Source organism: Odocoileus virginianus, chromosome 8, assembly GCF_023699985.2.
Source record: "Odocoileus virginianus isolate 20LAN1187 ecotype Illinois chromosome 8, Ovbor_1.2, whole genome shotgun sequence".
NCBI classification, from domain to species: domain Eukaryota; kingdom Metazoa; phylum Chordata; class Mammalia; order Artiodactyla; family Cervidae; genus Odocoileus; species Odocoileus virginianus.
Genome location: NC_069681.1, coordinates 18049119 through 18070815, shown reverse-complemented (window position 1 = coordinate 18070815; position 21697 = coordinate 18049119). Strand labels below are relative to the sequence as shown.

At 47.1% G+C, this 21697-nt stretch overlaps 1 protein-coding gene across 2 annotated transcripts; it reads right to left on the bottom strand.

Moving 5' to 3' along the window:
- Window positions 1-11318: 11318 nt before the first annotated feature.
- On the bottom strand, window positions 11319-17970 carry ARL11 (ARF like GTPase 11). Of its 2 annotated transcripts, XM_020903985.2 has the most exons (3): window positions 17734-17970; window positions 17235-17315; window positions 11319-16930 (listed from the first exon to the last, which is right to left on the bottom strand). In XM_020903985.2, exons 2-3 carry the CDS (start codon window positions 17268-17270, stop codon window positions 16334-16336), a joined length of 633 nt encoding a protein of 210 aa, XP_020759644.1. In that variant the 5' UTR covers window positions 17271-17315; window positions 17734-17970; the 3' UTR covers window positions 11319-16333. The 2 variants fall into 2 exon arrangements, with proteins under 2 accessions (XP_020759644.1, XP_020759645.1); XM_020903986.2 differs by lacking the exon at window positions 17235-17315 and having other exon boundaries at window positions 17734-17951.
- Between the last annotated feature and the right edge of the window lie 3727 nt (window positions 17971-21697).

The window sequence follows — 21697 nt, the reverse complement described above, 5'->3', positions numbered from 1 at the left end:
CTGGAGCTAAGGTTCCATGGGCCTCCGCTAAAACATAAAATGAAGCAATTTTGTAACAAGTTCAACAAAGACCTAAAAGATGCTCCACATCAAGTAAGTACTTTTTTAAGTCCAATGGTGTTAGACATGTTGCCAGAAGCCTACAAGCTGTGAAAATCATTCAGTTTTGTGGATTTTTTAATGGTCAAAAAAATTCAACCTCGGTACATTTTTGATCATCTGGGTCTATTCATTATACTTGAGGAGCCTCTCAATTCCATTGTTCTGTGTTTGCTGATCATGCATTTTAGTTAAAAAAATAAATATTCTGTCTTGGCCTCTCATTTTTGATTTGCTGTTTTGTGCTGAAAGGAACCGTGCACAGATTTTTGGCATTTCTTGGTTACATTCTGGGAGTCGGACTGCTTTTGGTCCCAGGGGTGCTGGAGGTGGGGTTGGTGCGATCTAATCACTAAGAACTGGAAGCAGGAATTGGGTCTCACCCAATTGGGTTGCAGGAATTGGGCGGGTCTCATGTGCTTCTGAGCGCCCACAATTTGAACTGTCTCGGTAAAGCCTGTAAAAGCCTGTCGGGAGATGGGACCGCAAATTCATGCTCCCTGCAACAGCGACATCTGGCGGCCGTGGGGTAATTTGAGAGGCTGATCTGTGGGTTCTGACGGGATGCCCTGATTGTTATTTATTAATAGTAAAGCAATTGCTTATCACTGTGGAAGCCACTGCCCTTTCCGGGGGAACCCCGTTTCTTCCCATGACACACCCACCTCTAAGCACCCCACACCCAGGAAGCCCCTGCAGCAGCTTCCTGCCTCCTGGGGGCCCTCTCTCCCCAGCCCCACTGACTGCCTGGGTGCGAAGCAGTGGACTTGGGCCATCTGGCAAGGGTCAGCCGCCAGCGGCCATGGTAGGCCAGGCCTGGCCTGCATTCTGGTGCTTGAAGGCCAGTGATTCACTGCCCGCTTGGGCATCAGGTGGCTGCGGTATTTTTAGTGTCCCACTCTGGAAACCGTCAGTAGTTCTCTAGCCCGAAGTTCTGTGTAGAAAGGGTTCCATGATCATGATCAAAAGCTGTATACTCTAATCCTGCATGCCTTGCTTTTGTTGTCGTTTAGTCGCTCAGTCGTGTCCGACTCTTTGCGACCCCATGAACTGCAGCACTCCAGGCTTCCCTATCCTTCACCATCTCCCGGAGCTTGCTCAAGCTCATGTCCAGTGAGTCGGTGATGCCATCCAACCATCTCATCCTCTGTCGTCCCCTTCTCCTCCTGCCCTCAATCTTTTCCAGCACCAGGGTCTTTTCCAGTGAGTCAGCTCTTTGCGTCAGGTGGCCAAAGTATTGGAGCTTCGGCATCAGTCCTTCCAATGAACATTCAGGGTTGATTTCCTTAAGGATGGACTGGTTTGATCTCTGTGCAGTCCAAGGGACTCTCAAGAGTCTTCTCCAACACCACAGTTCTTGCTTTAGAGCCTGGCTATTCCCATATTATAATATTAAGGGCTTTGAGATGTCCTGCAGTGGAGAAACCTGTGTAATTCCATTAAACCTAGCACCTCCCAAGCTTGTTGGACCACGGAACCCTCTTTTCAGGCCAACAGCCCTTTACAACCTTCATAACCGGTGGTTCACAGATCCCAGCTTGGGGACGCTGGCCCACATGCCACAGCCACGTCGTGAGAGCTGTCAGCTGCCTTGACTCGTGGCTGCATCCGCACCCCAGATGGCATCTTCTTGGATGCCAGTTGCTCCCGAAAGTGAACCTGAGCTCATCGTGAGTCAGCCCCGCCTGGACCATTGCCCCAGCCCTAATCCCGCTCCGCCCTGGCTCTCCACCACCTCCCAGCTCTCCTGGTAGCTGAACCACTGGGAGGCAGCAGGGGGGAGAGGAGCCCCCCACGCCTCCACATCTGTTGCAATCCTCTTCCTCATGCCCCCCTTCCCGCCCCCACCCCAGATCAGCACCCAGAGGACGCCGCGTGCTTTGAGGGCAGGCGCCCGTTAGACAGCAATCTTCTTGCTTTTTCTTGCTTTCTGCCTTTCAAGTCCTCATCCTGTGTTCCCCAGCATCTGCTCGGAATGCCCTGAGCCTGGGAAAGAAAGTGAAAGTGTTAGTCACTCAGTCACATCTGACTCTTTGTGACCCCACGGACTGTAGCCTGCCAGGCTTCTCTGTCCATGGGGATTTTCCAGGCAAGCATACTGGAGTCGGTAGCCATTCCCTTCAGGGGATCTTCCCCACCCAGGGATCAAACCTGGGTCTCCCGCATTGCGGGCAGATTCTTCACAGTCTGAGCCACCAGGAAAGCCCCTGGGCCTGGGAGGAGCCTTTTACTAAGTGAATCAGTCCCCCAGTCCTGACTTGGAAGACTTCAGCCCTGGCTACCCTGCCTGGCATTCTGAGAACGTATTGCCTTTTTTTCCCATTAAATCCAAGCAAGATGTGAACCACAGCCTTTGAATCTGTGAACTGGTCCTTCATCCCTGGTTTCCCTCCTCTTCACATCCCCAGACCCCCACATTTTTGGTTGAGTCCCTCCCACTTGGCAGCCCCATTCCAAGCAGAGCTGGTTCTGCAGGAAGAGCGAAGGTGGTTTGTTGCAAGACCGGGTGCGATTAAATCCCAGGGGTCCTGCCAGCTGAGGTGCATTCCCCCTCTGTTGCATGCTGTTTCCCTCCTCTCTGCTTTGATCAAGACTGTATAGGAATCTCTGTTTTAAGTCCGTTCCAGGATCTCTGGCTTCCAGAACCCATTGCCTGCTCTCCATTCTTAACTAAAGCCTGCTCTCAGCATAGCATCTAATCCATATATTTACATTAAGTTAGAATCAACTGAACACCCGCAAGATGGAAGAGAGTGTTATGGCCAGGGACTCCTCCTGGGAGCACGTGAAGTCAGAAAACCAAGGAATCTTAAGAATTCCAAAAAGCAGTTTCACACAAAACTGAGAAGTATCCATTATCACTGCATCTGCCCCCTCCCCATGCAGATGTCCCTGCGTGACCATGTTTATGTCAGACTGCCCTCTGAAAAAATGTCAAAGCACATGCCAAGTTTGCAGGACGTTTGTCATCCACCACCCCTGTCTGAGGTTAGTTCTTTTCTTAGCTCGTAAATGATTCAAGACTCAAGCTCTTTTTATGATTTGACCTTGGGATACCACTCTTGAGCATTATTTTATAAACCAGTGAAATCACGGTATAAAACTATAGATATGTGGTTTCCAACATTTAGTGCCTGTATTAGTCACCCAGCATCGCAGGGGAAAAACACACAATGATCTTCTTAGTGACATGCAGCGGTAAGCATTTGTCTTCGGAGCCCTGTGGGTGACCCAGAACTGGCTGATCCCAGCTGGCCTCAGCTGGCCATCTCTGCTTGGGCGGCAGTGGCCTCAGGTCTCTGGACTGCTTAGTAGCTTTTTGTTTGTTTTAAAGTTATTGTATCTTTGCCTGTGCTGGGTCTTTGTTGCTATGCTCAGGCTTTTTTCCAGTTGGAGTGAGCGGGGGGCACTCTCTAGCTGTGGAGCGAGTGTTTCTCATCGCGGTGGCGTCTCCTGATGCAGAGTATAGGCTCTAGGGTGCAGGCTTAGGAGTTGTGGTTCATGGGCTTAGTTGCCTCTTGTCATGTGGGATCTTCCCACAGCGGAGATCGAATCCACGTCCCCTGCGTTGGCAGGCGAACTCTTAACCACCAGGGAAGTCCTTGGCGGTTTTGCTATCCATGCCGCTCATCCTCTCCTCCTCAGACAGCAGGCTCGCTGAAGCTTATTCTTCTGATGGCAGAGTCAGCAGAGGGAAACCCCCGTGTGCAAACACTGTAACCCCTGCTTGTGTCTATCTGCTGACAGCCCATTAGCCAAAGAAAGTCACATGGCCAACCCCAGTGTCGACAGAAGGACACTCCATCCACGATGGAGCCATAGCAAACGTGTGGACGGAGAAAGGAGTGAAGAATCGGGGCCAATAATACCACCATGCTCACCGGTGGCACACAAGAAAACGATAAAGGGTTTCTTCAGCCACTTGCTGCTAGCAGCGTTGCAAAGATGCTTCAAGGAGCCCAGCCAGTCCTGGGAAACTTCTGAAGGTTAAACAGCTCACAGGCTCCCTATGGCCAGAGAACCAGGTGACCACCCTGCTCAATCCAAGTCAGCTTCTGGTGGGAGAGGCAGCCCAGGAGGCCAGGTGAGGAAGGAGAAGTCAGCAGAGGTGTAGAGAACAGAGCAGTCAACCAAAGAACTCTTCCACAGCTCAAGATGCAAACCTCTATGCTCTGAGGCATTGATGCCAAGGAAAGCAGAGGGCAGAGCCACTGGGCCAGCCAGGTGAAGGCCAGCGCTAGCTGAAATCTGGACAGGCAGGAACACCAAGTAGGCAAGGTTGAGACCCTGACTCAAGCCCTACAGTTATTTGGGTTTAAATGCTTAAATTAAGTGGCTGACTTTATTTTTGGGGGCTCCAAAATCACTGCAGATGGTGACTACAGCCATGAAATTAAAAGATGCTTACTCCTTGGAAAGAATGTTATGACCAACCTAGACAGCATATTAAAAAGCAGAGACATTACTTTGTCAATAAAGGTCTGTCTAGTCAAGGCTATGGTTTTTCCAGTAGTCATGTATGGATGTGAGAGTTGGACTATAAAGAAAGCAGAGCACCGAAGAATTGATGCTTTTGAACTGTGGTGTTGGAGAAGACTCTTGAGAGTCCCTTGGACTGCAAGGAGATCCAACCAGTCCATCCTAAAGGAGATCAGTCCTGAGTGTTCATTGGAAGGACTGATATTGAAGCTGAAACTCCAATACTTTGGCCACCTGATGTGAAGAGCTGACTCGTTTGAAAAGACCCTGATGCTGGGAAAGAGTGAGGGCAGGAGGAGAAGGGGATGACAGAGGATGAGATGGTTGGATGGCATCACCGACTCAATGGACATGAGTTTGGGTAAACTGGGAGTTGATGGACAGGGAGCCCTGGTGTGCTGCGGTTCATGGGGTCACAAAGAGTCGCACACAACTGAGCGACTGAACTGAACTGAAGCAAAATTATCCGTGATGTTCTGGTTGCTCTTGCCTTATTTATTATTTAAAATGTAATTTTCATTTTTATAAAAATCATACAGGTGTCTAGTGTAAGAAGTGAAGTAAAACCCAGAGGCCTATAATGGAAAACAGCAGTCTCCTGCTTGGGGCTTCCTTAGTGGCTCAGATGGTAAAGAATCTGCCTGCAATGCAGGAGACCGGGGTTCGATCCCTGGGTTGGGAAGATCCCCTGGAGGAGGGCACGGCAACCCACTCCAGTGTTCTTGCCTGGAGAACCCCATGGACAGAGGAGCCTGGCGGGCTGCAGTCCATGGGGTTGCAGAGAGTCGCACATGGCTGAGCCACTAACACACACACAGTCTCCACCCCTACCACATCGTAATTACCTCTCCCCAGAAGCGACTGTCCTAGCTGTGTCTTGTCATATTTTCTCTATGTTGTTCCCCCAGATTTATGTTGCTGTTCCTTGATTTTTCAACCTTGCACAGCATCTGTCTTCCTACCTTGGAAGAGAAGAATTTAACCCTGTCACACTCTCCCCCGTGCTCCACCCACACACGTATTTCCCTTCCTCCATCCTCCCAGTAGAGATGTTTTGGTTAAATGAATATTTTACTACTAATATTATTATGACTTAAGTAAAAACTTTTCACAACTGAGCCATTTAGTATACTATATTTCCTTTTGGTGCAACTTTTGTTTCCTCAAGAGTTTTTTTTTTTTTTGGTCTGTTTGCTTGGTTTTCTCTTGATAAATGCTTATCAATAATAAAGCCCTAGACTGTCAGAACTGCGGATTTCACTGATGCAATCGAATAGATAAGAGTAAACCACTGGGTTTTTTGGTAGGTTTATCTGCAACATCCTTCTGGGAACCACGCGTTCTCTTGTTCCCTTCTATAGGGATTGCTCTGGAGGCGGTCACAGAGCTGTTCTCCAAACTCCTTTGCTGCCCTCTGGTGGTGAATCTCACCATGCCTGCATCCCTGATCATTTCAGTTTATTCCCTTGAAGGAGCGTGACGACCTTTTTAATAAAAGATGCACGTGTTCTCATTTATCTGCAAATGACATTCTGTCCTCATAAATGATTGATAGCTTGATTGGGTGTAGAATTCTAGGGGAAAATAATTTTCCCTCAGAATGTTTTCTTTAACTTTCCATTTTGAAATAATTTTCGACTTACAGAAAATTGCGTAAACATTACAGAATTATATCTAATGCCTTTACCCAGCTTCCCCTAATGCTAACATCCTACATAACTGGGATGCACGGAGAAGTGTACATCAAAAAGAAAAAAAAGAAGAGGCAACTAAGCAATTAACTTCAGTACACTATGTTAACACAGTGGCAGACTTTGGATCTCGCCAGTTTTTCCAATAATGTTTTATTTTCCAGGATCCAATCTAGGACCTCACATTGTACTGAGTTGCCAAATCTTAGGCTCCTCCATTTGAACTGGTCCTCAGTCTGTCTGTCATGATCTTAACAATTTTGAAGAATACTGGTGGATTATTTTGTAGAATGTCCCTCAGTTTGGATTTTTCTGATGTTTTTCATGATTCACTTGAGCTTATGGACTTTGGGGTGAGAATACCACTGAGCCAATGTGCCCCTCTGCCCGCCTCATATCAGGGCTCCATGTTGATGCTATACTCACGACTCGGGATGTCCATATGCATCACTTGGCTAGGTAGTTCATGCTAGGCTTCTCACTCTCATTATTATTTTTCCTTTTATAATTAGTATTGGTAGACAGACTCTAAGATAATGAATATTTTGTTTATCCTCAGACTTTCACTTATCAAATTTTAGCATCCATTGGTGAATCTTGCCTATAGTTATTAATAGAATGTACTTAATAGTAATTTTCTACTTGCCTCATTTCTTTTACAGTCATTAATGAAATTCTTTTGTAAGATGAAATTGTTCCTTCTCCTCCATGTATTTAGTCATTCATTTAGTTATTTGTATCAGCACGCACTCATCGATATTTCTTTTATCCTAGGGGTTATTGTACAATTTCATTGTTCAAATTGCCCTCTGAATATTGAAGGCTTTGTTCCATTATCCTTTAGATTTCAGTATTGCTGTTAAGTTTAAAGCTATTCTGGTTCTTGACCTTTAATATGTGACCTGTCTTTTTTAGGATGTTCTGAAATTGAACTGTATTGTGCTCATGTTTATAACATGCATTTGTATTGGGCAACTCCATAGACTTTTTCAAGCTGGAAACTCATGTGTTCTGAAAAATGTTCTTGTTTTATTTATTTATCTAATACTTCACACCCTCTAATTTTTCATTCTTTCTGATTTTTCTGGGACACCATTATCCCGATGCTAAAGTTTGAGACTAATCCTCTAGTTTTCTTATGTTTTAATTCCCAATTTTTCCTCCTTTATCTTTTTGTTCTGCCTTTTAGGAGATTTTTGCTTCTACTCTGTCTTCCAACTTTGTGCTGGATTTCAGTGTAGATTTCTAAGAACGCTTTCTTGGTTTCTAAATTTTTTTTTATAGCCATGTTGCTTCATGGATGTGAGATCTTATTTCTAAGGAGATTTATCATTTGGGGGAAGTTTTCTTTTGCTTCCTGCATTGATCTCTTTCTCCTCTTTCCTCTGAGTTGTTTTTTCCTTTCTCTCACTCATATTGGAGACTTTTCCTCAGATGTCCTGTCATCCTTCACTATCTGTTCCTATTTGAGTAAGGCATCATCATTTCTTCACACTGGAGCGATCCTACACTCACTGCCTTCAGCAAGGATGGAGCTTTGCTTCCCCACTAGTGAGATAATCAAACGTTGTCCCCTGATGACATGCAGCATGAAGTAGAGAATGTCACCTCCCTGTCTCACCAAAAACATCTGATCTGAATCTAATTGCACCTTTAGACCTGACTTCCACTTGACAGCATTTACAAGTGATATGGGGACCAGTTAAATGACACACAACCCAGTCAGACACATCAGCTCTTAGATGCTTCTTCAATGAATGGCCTGGTCCCTTCAAAATATCAACATTGTGGGGCAAACAAAAGGAAGGAGGACTGTTCTAGGAAGGACAATAAAGAGACATAATAACCAGATGCAATGACATTCTAGGGACAGTGCGGGAAACTTGAATATGCATTGAATATTGGAATGTATTTGGGAACTATTTGAAATTTTCTCAGGTGTGATAATGCATGTGGGTTAGAGCTGATGAGATCTTTATTCGTTGAATAGAGATACTGAAATTGTAGAGGTGAAATATAATGTCTGCAGTCAAATGGTTCAGAAAAATACTATAATGTACACACCTATACCTAAAGATAAAGCAAATATGCTAAGGTGTAGCGATTGTAGCGCTTAAGAGGTAGACATGTAGGTGTTCATTATAGTGAGTTTCTTTTCAGCTTTTCTGTATGTTTACATTTTCCATAATAAAAAATGTAGGTGGAGGAAAGAGGAAGATACCAGAAAGCTTCTAGAAGCTCGTAGGAGTCCTGGCTCATGGGCAGGCAGGGCTCATCACCTGGTGAGCCAGCTGGTTCATCCAGGGACCTTCAGATGTCAGGGTTGTATCTTCTCTCCAGCCAGCCAGTTCCTAGAGAGGGGCTCCCAGTTCCCACCTCCCTGTGTAAACCTCACTGCCAGCCCCTGGGAGCTGGAAGTGGGAGGGTCCAGGCAGCCTCACCAGTCAGTTCACACACTTTCAAGGATTTTTTTTTATAGATATCTCATCTCATCCGCAACTGGATAACACCTCCAGAGAATAAACTGAAAGCATCCAGTTGTACAGACTGAATAAAATAGCAAAGGAATCTGAGGATATGTCTCTTCATACTGACTTTCCACAAATTATGTTTCCTTTGTTGCTCCATGAGAGCCCAAGTCCTGAGATGTCCTGGGGTTTGTGTCAGAAGGACTTGCTTGTGTGAGGCTGTGTAGACCAAGATTTCTGGCCACACTTCTGCAGAGATTCAAATTCTGCTGTGTGACCTGGGACAAGTTGTTTAACCTCTCTGTGCCTCATCCCCCAGATCAGGTTAGAAACTCTCACACTGTTGGGGGATTATGTAGGTTAATACACTTTCAACACTTAGAGCAGTGCCCAGCACAGAAGGAGTCCTTCAACTGTACACACACATATACACACATATACATACATACATCCCAACCGCCAGCAACTTATACTTCCACTTTCTTTGGTCTGTGAGTCACTTTCTATCTTCTGTAATAGTGCTATCTCAAGCCTCCCTTCTGCTTTCTTTGTCCCTGTGGGTTTTGGTGTTTTTTTTTTTTAATCCCTTTATTGTCCCTCCTGTCAGGTATGGGGAGACGGTAGAGTCACGTGTCTATGTGCATTTCACAACGTGGAACCACAAGTCTCAACAGCTTGCTTGCTTTCTCTGTCTCTCCCGAGGCAGTCCCCCAGGTAGTACATTCATCATAGTCTGGCCTGAGCTCCCAGAGTGTAGCAGGCAGAGCTGGGGGAGCAAATGCCAGGCTTCTTACTCAGGTGTGGATCCAGCTCCTAAAGTTCTGTCTAGAAAACGCTGAGAAGCGCCTCGGGATGAACCTGCTGGTTGCATGTCCCATGAGCTCCTTTCTGAAATCCCCTGAGTCACCAACACTTTCTGAGGGGAAGGAAGGGTATGTGATGGGTCCACCCCGAAGCTTGTGTAAAAACCTCGTGACCCGTGGCTGTGACAGAACCTAACAGCCAGCGGGCTTCTCCGCCCCACCGCCCAGAGCTCTTGATTCCTGGGGATCACCTGATTGACCTGGAGAACTCAATCTTGTCTTCAAAGTGGTAGAAGGGGCACCTCTGCCTATGACTTCCTTGAAGAGTTTGGAATGCTGGTTTAATAGAATTTCTCCCCAGGCAGGATAGTTGTTAAGTCACTAAGTCGTATCCAACTCTTTGCAACCCCATGGACTGCAGCACGGCAGGCTTCCCTGTCCTTCACGTCTCCCGGAGTTTGCTCAGACTCATGTCCATTGAGTCGGTGATGTTATCTAACCATCTCATCCTCTGTTGTCCCCTTCTTCTCCTGCCTTCAATCTTTCCCAGCCTCAGGGACTTTTCAAATGAGTTGGCTCTTCTCATCAGGTGGCCAAAGGATTAGGCCCACAGAATTTTGATCTTTTTCTGCTTGGGTCATGACATTGTCCTTTTACACGCAGAAGCCCTGCTCAAAGTGTACGATGTGCTAAGTCACTTCAGTGTCTGACTGTTTGTGGCCCTCTGGACTGTAGCCCACCAGGCTCCTCTGTCCTTGGGATTCTCCAGGTGAGAACACTGGAGTGGGTTGCCATGCCCTCCTCCAGGGGATCTTCCTCCTGCTCACTCAGAGACTCTCCCATCTTGGCTCAGCCTCTGCAGCGACAGGCGTGGCCTGAACAGTCTCATCATTCCTGCTGTCTGACTTTCACCTGTCTGTCTGCAGGGCGGGGGCTTCTGTGTGGGGCCCCGCTGGTCTTGAGTTGCATCAGGTGGGCTCTGAGGGAAGATGAGTCTTTATCAAGGCAAGTGCACTACATGAGGAGAAGGCAATGGCAACCCACCCCAGTGTTCTTGCCTGGAGAATCCCAGGGACGGGGGAGCCTGGTGGGCTGCCGTCTATGGGGTCGCGCAGAGTCGGACACGGCTGAAGTGACTTAGCAGCAGCAGTAGCACTGCATGACCTGAGGTTGCAGCTGGAACGCTGTGGGTGGTGGAGGATGAGAAGGAAGGCAAGGTCCCGGCTCAGCCCTGTGCTCCGGAGGGGGGTCTGGCCCACTTTAGAGGACACAGCTGTCCCCAGCTCCAGCAGGAGGAGGCGAGTGAGGAGATCCATGAGGATGGACAGACGCAACCTGAAACTCAGCAGAACCAAACCAAAACCCAACTCCCATGGTTTGTAACTTTCATCAAAGGATCGCTTCTGTCCAAGAGGGGAGGGAGAAACATCAGAATCTGAGTCAGAGGGGCTCCCCTGATGACTCACTGGTAAAGAATCCGCCTGCCAGTGCAGGAGATATGGGCTCAATCCCTGGTCTGGGAATATCCCACCTGTCTTGGAGCAACGAAGCCACAACCATTGAGCCTGTGTTCTAGAGCCCATGTTCATAACTAGAGAAGCCCGTGCACCGCAACTAGAGAGTGACCCCCACTCACACAACTGGAGAGAAGCCTGCGCAGCAAGGAAGACCCAGCACAGCCATAAATAAATAAAATCAGTGAGTCAGGGAGAAACTCAACCCATATTCAAAGGGGTAATCGGCTCTCCAACGTGAAATAAACCTCACTGTATACAGTGTTTGCAGAAAGAAAAAATTCATTTATATATAAGAAGGCAATAGACATGTGCTTTTCAGCCACATCAACTCCTGCACCTCCTTACTCCTGCTCATGGGTTAATGGAAGGCAGATAGATCTGAAAGGTGTGGGTGATTTGAAAATACCTCTCCCATAATGAGAAGACCTTTTAAACAACAAAATAAAACAGAAGGCACAGTTTTTTCTCAAGGTCCCCTGTGTTGTAGCTCTGTGATGTAAGTACATGTATATGTCCACATGTGTATCTGAGCAGAGGAGCAATCCATGTCCCTGGTGGGCTCTGGCCTGACTCAGGAGGGGAGGCAAGGGCCAAGGCCCTCCTACTGGCCACAGACTGCCCCACCTTCCAGTTGCCAGCGGCCAGGAGAGTACAATCCCCAGTCCTACCGGCCAGCGTTGACCTGTTGCCACTCTTGCTTCCAGTGGGCAAGGCCAGCTACCCTGTGGTCTTCAAGGAAGGTTCTAAAAGAAGATGGGGTTCCACCCTCCCTCCAGAGCCGCTGTGGTTGGAATGGAAGCAGGGGGAAAGATGGGAGACCTGGAGAAGGTAAAGCCAGCCACCACATGTGTGCCCTAGGCCATCCTGGTCTCCTCTCAGCCTTTCCTGGGACCCTTGCAACACAGCAGATGGACCCTTTTCCACTATGGAGTCATAGTTCAGTTCAATTGCTCAGTTTTGTCTGACTCTTTGTGACCCTATGAATCGCAGCACACTAGGCCTCCCTGTCCATCACCAACTCCTGAAGTTTACTCAGACTCATGTCCATTGAGTCAGTGATACCATCCAACCATCTCATCCTCTGTCATCCCCTTCTCCTCCCGCCTTCAATCTTTCTCAGCATCAGGGTCTTTTCAAATGAGTCAATTCTTTGCATTAGGTGGCCAAACTATTGGAGTTTCAGCTTCAGCATCAGTCCTTCCAATGAATATTCAGGACTGACCTCCTTTAGGATGGACTGGTTGGATCTCCTTGCAGTCCAAGGGACTCTCAAGAGTCTTCTGCAACACCACAGTTCAAAAGCATCAATTCTTTGGCACTCAACTTTCTCTATAGTCCAACTCTCACATCCATATGTGACTACTGGAAAAACCATAGCTTGGACTAGATGGACCTTTGTTGACAAAGTAACATCTCTGCTTTTTAATATGCTGTCTAGGTTGGTCATAACTTTTCTTCCAAGGAGCAAGGATCTTTTAATTTCATAGTTGTAGTCACCATCTGCAGTGATTTTGGAGCCCCTAAAAATAAAGTCCATCACTGTTTCCAATACTTAGGGAGTCATAAGTATTGGATAAATTATAGTCAGAAAAATGTTTTAATGTAGGCTATCATCAAACATTAAAAAAAAAAAAAAAGGGAAATCCAAGTGGCGAAATGAAGGGGGAAACCTACAACCAAAGCAGTTTAGTGAAGCCTGGAGTCCAGAAGCATCTTAAGAGAAGCCAAACCTAGGTTCTCGGGATTGGTCTGTGGTCATAGCATCTGCATGGGGATGGGAGATGTGGCCTCACTCTTGTTTGGAGGGGAGAAGATTTTGCTCTGAGCTCAACAGAAAAGCAAGAGCATTAAAGTGGCACCCCTCTCTTAAAAGGGGATTGGAAAAGTCTGCTCACCAGCTCAGCCGGGCATGTGGAAGCAAATGGTCTATCTTGGGATATGAATGCAAAGAAAAACAGTCGCCTGTCAGAAACTGCATCTCCAGGGAGCGCCTGGGCTGTGAATGAGTGGAGAGTTCAGATTGCTACTGCCTGGGCGGTCTGTGAGCCCCAAGCAGAGAAACTAACATAATATCTGGTCTCAAAAAATCGAAAGCCTCAGCATCTAGTAGACAGCTAATGGGAAACCCCTCTGTGTAGAAACCCTGTCACAACCCAGAGCACAAGGCAGTCACACAGGAAAAGCGCACCCTGCTGAAGATGAGCTCACAATAAAAACAGGACAAATCACATGCGGAGATGAGCTTCCATGAACAGAAACCAGCAGATACCTCTAGGGGGTCCCAGGTGCCCCAGGGTCTGCAGATAATGACACAGTGTGAACAGAGTTATAAACACACTCAGACCCAGCAGAGCCCAGCGGTTCTGACCCCTTCGCAACCTGCTCCTCCCGTGTCCACCTTCTCAGTTCATTCCAATCCCACCTGCTACATAGGCTCAAAACCTTGAGTGTCTTCGAATTCTTCCACTCTCAGCCTTTTCTCTTAGAAATGGCTCTCAGTGTTCTTGTCTTCCTCTCCCCTCCTCTGTGACTGCGATGGGCATCCACTGGGGTTCCCTGCCTCTCCATTCCCAGTGTTTCTGCTTCTCTTTATTTCACCCCTACACTGCCACTAAATTAGCCTCTTAAATGGAAGCCAGACAGTTTCACTTCTCTGAGACCAGCTCCTGATTATGAAAGTCTAAGCCTTCTCATGTGTGTGTGTTAGTCACTCAGTCATGTCTGACTCTTGGCGACTCCCTGGACTGTAGCCCATCAGGTTCCTTTGTCCATGGAATTCTCCAGGCAAGAATACTGGAGTGGGTTGCCATTTCCTTCTCTAGGGGATTTTCCCAGCCCAGGGATGGAACCTGGCTCTCCCACATTGCAGGTAGGTTCTTTACCGTCTGAACCACCAGGGAAGCTTCTCAACTTGGATCTAAAATTTCTCTTCATTAAAAAAAAATGTAACATTTATTCATTTATTTGACTGTGCCAGGTCATAGTTTCAGCATGTGGGATCTAGTTCCCTGACCAGGGATCGAACCTGGGCCCCCTGCATTGGGAGCGTGGAGTCTTAGCCACCGGACCAGCAGGAAAGTCCCTCCTTTCGGTTTTGTTTCCTGTTATAATACATACCACCTCTCATCCCCAACCTCCTGTTTCAGTTTTTTTCTTTTTGGCTTATTTGTCCTTCCTACACTGTCCCTCATGCCTCCAAACAATCACTTTCCTCTGATTAGACTGCTCCCCCATCTCATCTGCCAATCAAATGTCCACCTTGGCTTAAACCTCCTAGAAGTACAATGTCATAGAAGAATGCAGGCATCATCAAGGGCTAGAACATCTGGTTCAAATTCCAGAAGTGTCACTTAAGAGCCGTGCCTTAAGCAAGTCACAACCTCTCCGAGCCTCAGTGTCTAATTCTGTAAAATGGGAAGGATACCTGCTTGGCAGAATTGGGAGACTTAGAGGTCATCTCTTGTAAGGGACTGAGCACAGCACCGGGCCCAGTACATGCGCAGTAAACAGTAAGCTCCCATCCTCACCTTCATGGGAATCGTATCCTCTGCTTCCCCACCCAGAGCGCCCTGAGCCTGGAGGCCTTGTTCCCTTTGTCTTTGCATCTTTGTACTTTCCTGTGTCCAACACAGGAAGCCTTGAAACACATCAACTGGCAAGAGGTGGAAAAAACCAGGCACATCTAAGCTGATGTTGGGTAGTGGGGCCTCTCAGACATCAGAGGAGTATCGAGGGCCAGTTGTCATGTGTCACCCCACAGAGGGCCGAGCCACCGTCAGGAGCTCTTAGGAGGCTGACAGAAGCCCAAGAGGGAAAGAATATCCAACATTTAGAGCTGTTTAACACGAGAGCAGGTACCAAATGGAAGCAGCTTGCTATTAAAAAACTCAGATTACAGGAAGTATTCCTGGGTTGGATGAAGGATAAGACCAGATTGGTGCTTCTTACCTTAAGGAGTCACAGGTGCCTTTGAAAATCTAATGAAAGTTTCTGATCTTTTTGCAAATAATTTCAGGAGCTTCATGGCTCCCAGGTAAAAATCACCTGAAAACCCTTCTAGGATGCTATGTTCAACTTCCTCTTTCACTGTAAATAGTGAGAGGTACATTGCTGCTATACATATCTTCAGAATTCACGCCTCCCATCTGGAGGCCCTGCTTCATATCTAAAACTCACTGCCCTTTGCCACAAATTCCATGCTCGACATACTTTTGATTAAGTGAATGAATAAATGGATGAATGAAACTGATTGATCTTTAAGGGAATCTATACAAGGAGAAGAAAGAGAAGGAAAACAGAAAACAATGAAGGGTTCTGGAAAAAGACCAGCACAAGATAACAAAAAGTTGGAGAAGGGCTGTGCATTCGTGCTTAGTCGCTTCAGTCATGTCTGACTCTTTGCGATCTTAGGGACTGTAGCCCGCTGGGCTCCTCTGTCCATGGGATTCTCCAGGAAAGAATACTGGAGTGGGTTGTCACACCCTCCTCCAGAGAATGACTAGTCAGGGTCAGAAAAGGTGATTGATTTTGGAAGGTCCGAACTCCCGGCCTCTGTCCGGGGCTGAGTGCCCAGCCAACTTCTAACCCAAGATCCTTTGGAAGCAGACTTGATCCTGCTGGCCCTGACTGCTTGCTCTCAGAGGGTGGTGGCACTTGGGATGATTTAGGGGGCTACTAAGAACAATCATTCATAAGATCGTGAACATGTCCAAGTCTGATATTCTGATCTGATTTTGAAGCCTCTTTCCCTCTGTGAATTTAGGTGTTAATTATTCTGCAGCCACTTGTTCTGTTATTATAGTTTCTCAGTTCACACGTGGTAATGATGAGTTACTAAACGAATTATGTTGAGGTTTTTTTTTTTTTCTTTGTTGTTGTTTAGTTGGTAAGTCATGTCCGATTCTCTTGAGAGCCCATGGACTGAAGCCCTCCAGGCTCCTCTGTCCACAGGATTCTCCAGACAAGAATACTGGAGTGGGTTGCCACTCCCTTCTCCAGGGGATCTTCACGACCCGGGGACTGAACCCATGTCTCCTGCATTGCAGGCAGATTCTTTGCTGCTGAACCACCTGGAATACTTAGAGTATCATTATTGCAAGAGTAGCTGATTTGCAACATAAACACCGGTGACAATAAGTCCAAAGACTTAAATATTGTGTCTGAGCCTAGGAGGGTTCCTTGTTTGATAAACAGAACTTAAGTTTCCCTCCAGGATTAGCTGGTGTTCCAGTCTGTAAGAGCAGAGAAGACAGGCTGCTCTGCTCAGATCGAGGCTCTCAGGTCTCCCGACGGCCTCCCCTTGCACCCACCTGGAGACTTGGGGGGCTGCGGTAGCTCAGGAGACGCCTCAGGGTCCCCAGGGCCTCAGGCAGCCCCTCGCCGGTGAGGGCACTGCAGGCCCGCAGCTCCCAGCAGAGCCCCGGAAACCTCCGCAGGCCCAGCCTGTCTCGGATCTTGGGCAGAGGCAGGGTGTGGGGTGCATCCTGCTTGTTGGCCAGCACCAGGAGGGGGACGCCGTCCAGGTGGGGGTCCTCCAGGACCTCCGTGAGCTCAGCCACCGCCTCGGGCAAGCGGGCCTCGTCCGTGCTGTCCAGCACGAACACGAGGACGGCCGTGCCCTCCAGGTAGTCCTTCCAGCTGGCCCTGAGCGAGCTCTGCCCCCCGACATCCCAGAGGGTGAGGCGCACCTGCCCGGGGGCCTCGAGGGGCTCCACGTTGAAACCCACGGTGGGCAGGGTCTCCACCAGCTGGTGACCCTTCAGTTTGTACAGGAGCGTGGTCTTGCCGGCCGAGTCCAGGCCCATCATCACCACCTGGGCTTCCGCCTTGTGACTTCGGGAGCTCACAGACCCCATGGCGGCCACTGGCAGACCCTAGGGGAGAAAGGCCAGGTGTGCTCGTCGGAAGGAACACAAATCCATGTGGGCCACGGAAGAAGGGCCTCTACACCCAAGGTAATGTCCACAGTGTCATCTTTCAAACCCAGGTCTGGGCTTTGAAAGGGCAGGGAAGCAGGGCTGTGTGAGTCAGCATCAGCTGACCTATCTCTGGGGGTCGGGGTGGGGGGGTGCCTGCTGCAGAGAAGAGACCAGGGTCTCCCCCTGAAGACATGGAACGTCAGCTCCCATACCTTGGTAGTTAAGGCAAGGAGGCACAACCCACTTCGGTTAGACAAACCTGGTTGAGTAGAAGTGACTGAAGGGTGTCTTCCATTCTTGCTGGTCGGAGGCTCTGAGCCTCTGGTGTCCACCTGGAAGCCTAAACCCCAAGGGGAAGTTATCCCGGGGTCAGTGCCCCGAGAGAAGTGGGCAGGGGGCTGGTGGTGCCTTCTGCAGCCTTTGGAACCACCCTGCCCCCAGGACCAAGCTGCCACCCTGTTAGCCGTGCCTATTTATAAATCCTGCTGACTGCAGACAAAGGAACCGCTCAGGGCAAAGTGGTTTCCTCCAGTGGCTTTCCGAGGTAAATCACCTCCAGAACACGACACACGTTTTTGAAGAATCTCAAGTGTTAAGACCAAGACTTGTCCCCGCCTTAAGTCCCAGGAAACCTTGGCTGGAACAGGGGAAGGGACGTCTCAGGCCCAGGAACAGATTTCGGCTGCCTCGTGAAGGAAAATGAGACGCCCTGTGTTCAACCCTCAGGCCAGGGGTAGAAGCGTAAAAATGACAATTACCTCAGAGTTACTAGGCTGCGGCCGAAAGCTGCCCCTCTGTGTGGTCCTCCCGGGCCAGCGGCTTTCAGTCCTGAGACCCAGTATAGTTTGAGAGGATGGGGCCGCTTCCCCTTTTTCTGCTTCCTTCCCCAGGGGGCCGGGGGCGGGGCCGGCTCTGAGCCCCGCCCCCGGCGCCAGGGCTCCCGGAGCAGGACCCCCCTGTCCGGGCGGTGCCGCCGGGATGCCCGCCGCCCTTCATATCTGCGCTCGGGCCCGGGTGCAGCTCCGGGTCTCTGCCGCTCAGGCTCCGTAGGCAGGAGGGCGGGCGCCCCGCTCGGAACCGGGTGGTGTTCAGCTGCTTCTCTCCTGCTCTTCTTCTCAGGATCTCAGATCCCTGCCATGCAGAAAGCTAAGAACTGGACCTTTTCTTTCAGCTCATGTCTCCCCACGTTTCTGGTGCCTGGAGATTCTTTCGTTTGCTTGGAACCATATGTGCTAAAGAACTGCCTAACTAGGATTAAAACAGTATTAAAAAATAGGTCTAAAGTGTTGAAAGTAAACCTATATACATATAATATATATTTAAATATATAAAATTATATATAATTATTATAGATATATGATTTTATGGTTTATCTTATATGTGAAAGTGTGAAAGTGTTTGGTCACTTAGTTGTGTCTGACTCTTTGCAACCCCATGGACTGTAGCCCACCAGGCTCCTCTGTCCATGGAATTCTCCAGGCAAGAATCCTGGAGTGGGTTGCCATTCCCTTCTCCAGGTTTAACCCAGGGGTTAAACCCGAGTCTCCAGCACTGGGGGCAGATTCTTTACCATCTGGGTCACCATAAATATATGCATATATATAAAAATGAGTTTGAGCAAGCTCCAGGAGTTGGTGACGGACAGGGAAGCCTGGCGTGCTGAAGTCCATAGGGTCGCAAAGAGTCAGACATGACTCAGTGACTGAACTACTTCTACTATATTAAAATTAGAAGTTTAAAATTTTATTAAAAAATTATAAAGCTGTATTCATGTAGTTAAAATTAAGGACGATTAAACAGCTTTCTTAATTTTTTTTTTGCTGAACAGTGTCACTATGTTTTTCCCAGTAGAAATGATGCCCCCGGAAAATAGAATTTTCAAAACATTGGCCGGTCAGAAGCCCTTGCTTCTGTAGCAGATCCTGATTTGGATCTGGAGCGTCAGTGATTTGGCTCTCATAACGGGTGACAACTCTGCTTTCTGGCACATTCTTTCATTAAAATGTCAGGAACCAAGCTGGGGGTTGTGATTCTCTCATCTTATCAACAAAGAAACAGGCTCAGATGAGATAAATAATTCGCTCATGATCTAGCTGAGGTTTATAATTCATCTCTTTCTCTTTTATCACATCGTGTTACTCACTGAGGAAGTGCTTTGTAAATGGCAAGCATTTTATTGTGATGACTGGTATCATCAGGCTGCTATATTTAATAGGAGGAAGCAACAGGGAAAAATCAGAAACCTAGGCAGCACTGTGTTGTTAAGGGTACTGTTGTTTTGTTCTTTTGTGAGTCTGTGGTTGTGGCTACTGTGGTCCTGCATGGGCTGTGTGTGTGTGGTAAGAGGTACCATACCTTTCTTTTATCAGAAAGGAAATATTCCCCCAAAGCCTCCCAGTCAGTTCTCTAATATCTCGTTGTCTGAGAGAATGAAATGACTTGGTTTGGCCAGGCAGGGTTCACCTCTGAACATACTGTCTCTATTTCTCAATAGCTGAATAAAGTTGCACTATTCTAAGCAAGAAGGAAGTGAGAATAGTGTTCATGAGCAGCAGTGTCTACTGTATTTCCCAGCATTCCCTGGTAGAAGGTTGTCTTCTTATAGCACATGCTTTCTTCCAAGATATTCTTTAACGAGAACTAACTGTGTGTGTGTGTGTGTGTGTGCGGGTGTGTGCGTGTGTGCGCAGGCGCACACACACACATACAATGCTGTGGGCATGCCCCAAGTGCTCATCCTTGGTTGCTTAAGTAGCTCAGTAGTCAAGTCCAAAGATAAGAAATCAGAGGAAATGCTGCAGTAATTCTTGCTTGCTGTCTAGCAAATGAGAGAGAGCAGAAGAGTGAGCCTGGAATCATGAGGCACCATCATATAGTAGGAAGAAGGCAGGTTGACGAACTAGAGATCTGAATTCGAGCCCCACATCTGCTGCTTCTTATCTGTGTTGCCTTGGGTCAGTTATTTAATCTTTCTGAACCCCAGTTTTTGAATCTGTAAAGCAAAAAGGTAGGACTAGGTCATCTCTGAATTTCATTCTGCTTCAATATTCTATAAATATAATGCGATTTTTAAACCTTTTTATTTTACATTGCTGTGTAGGTGGTTAACAATGTTGTGATAGTTTCAGGTGGATAGCAAAGGAACTCAGTCATATATATACATGTAACCATTCTCCCCCAGATTCCTCTGCTGTCCCCACTGCCACATAACAGGTTCAATGCAACACTTTATTGAGCAGCTATGAGCAGTGCTCTGTATAGCCTATCAGGTTTGTTTGTTTGTTTGTTTTTGGCTGCACTGCTCAGCATGTGGAATCTTGGTTTCTTCATCAGGGCTCAAATCTGGGCCCTTGGGAGTGAAAGCATCCTAACCACTGGACCACCAGAGAATTCCCCGATTAAAAAAAGTAAATCTTTCAAAATGCATCTGCATGCTTTATGAATGGGAGAGGTCAACATTACTCATGCTTATGGAGACTAGGATATCATATAATAGAATTAGATATAGAGTGTAATATTGTAGACTCTTTAAATGTCTGTATTTAGCATTACACATTGTACTTTGAGTTATTATCACTTTGGCTGACTTGTGTTTTACATTTAGAGCACAGCTCATCTTCCAGACCTTTTCCATGTTTCTAGTTTCCATTTTACTGAAAACACCATCTCTCCACCATGGTGGAGCTGGGGAAAATTTTTGTGCCTATGTCTCTTTGCTCTCTCTCGCTGGCTCTGAACAGAAATAGTATCTTGGCAGTGGATCTTTGTCACTTAAAAAACACACAGGAAAAGGAAATAGCAGTGGGTGATCTGCTTTTTGAAACTGTGAGAAAGATCTGAAGAATGTTAGCTTCGCACTCAAGCTCCTTCGGCTTCTGCTTTTACAATATTTGCAGGAAGTTTCCTGACACTACAGGGGGAAAAGACACAGTGGCCAGAGGCTGTCTTGGGAAAATACTCAGGAAGGCTAATGTGGAAGCCAAGAGAGACGTGTGTGATGAGCTTGAGCCGGGGTCCAAACAGGAACTGATGACAGGGAGGTTTTGCTACTTTCCTTCCAAGGTTGTTTTAATATGCAAAGTAGGTCATTGGCAGCAGCTGCTATTCAATCAGCCACATTTCCTGAACTGGAGAGTGTATTTTTAGTTGGCAGGAAAAAAATCACTTGATTAGGAAGGAGTGTGGAAGGTCACTTCTCAGAAACTCCAATCAGCACTTGAGACTTTTCTCCATTTCCCAGATGACTTCCTGTCACTCTGGGCAGCAAGCAGCAAAGTGTTTACTTTGATTTTCTTCTTTTTATTAAAAAGTATTATATAAGTGGTGATGAATGTGTTTTTCTGTATGAGAGTCAAACAATATAAAAGTCTACGAGGTGCAGTTCCTAAGTTCAACCCCTAAATCACTACTCCCCTTCTCACAGATCATTAGAATCCACCGTTCGATGTACATTTTTGCAGTTATCTTTCTATGATACGCTTATGTATTTTGGAGCACATGTCTATTTTATTATTTATTTTTGTTTGGTTGAGTCTTTTTTAAAATGTAATTGTGATGTCTGCAACTTATTTATTTCATCTAACAGTGTTTCTGTGATTTCTCCATTTTGGTACATGTACCTAATTATCTACTAGTTAGTCCATATACCTAGTTGTCTACCTAATTATCTTCTGTAATTATTTTAAATAAGAATTTATTAAATACTGAGAAGGCTGTAAGAAG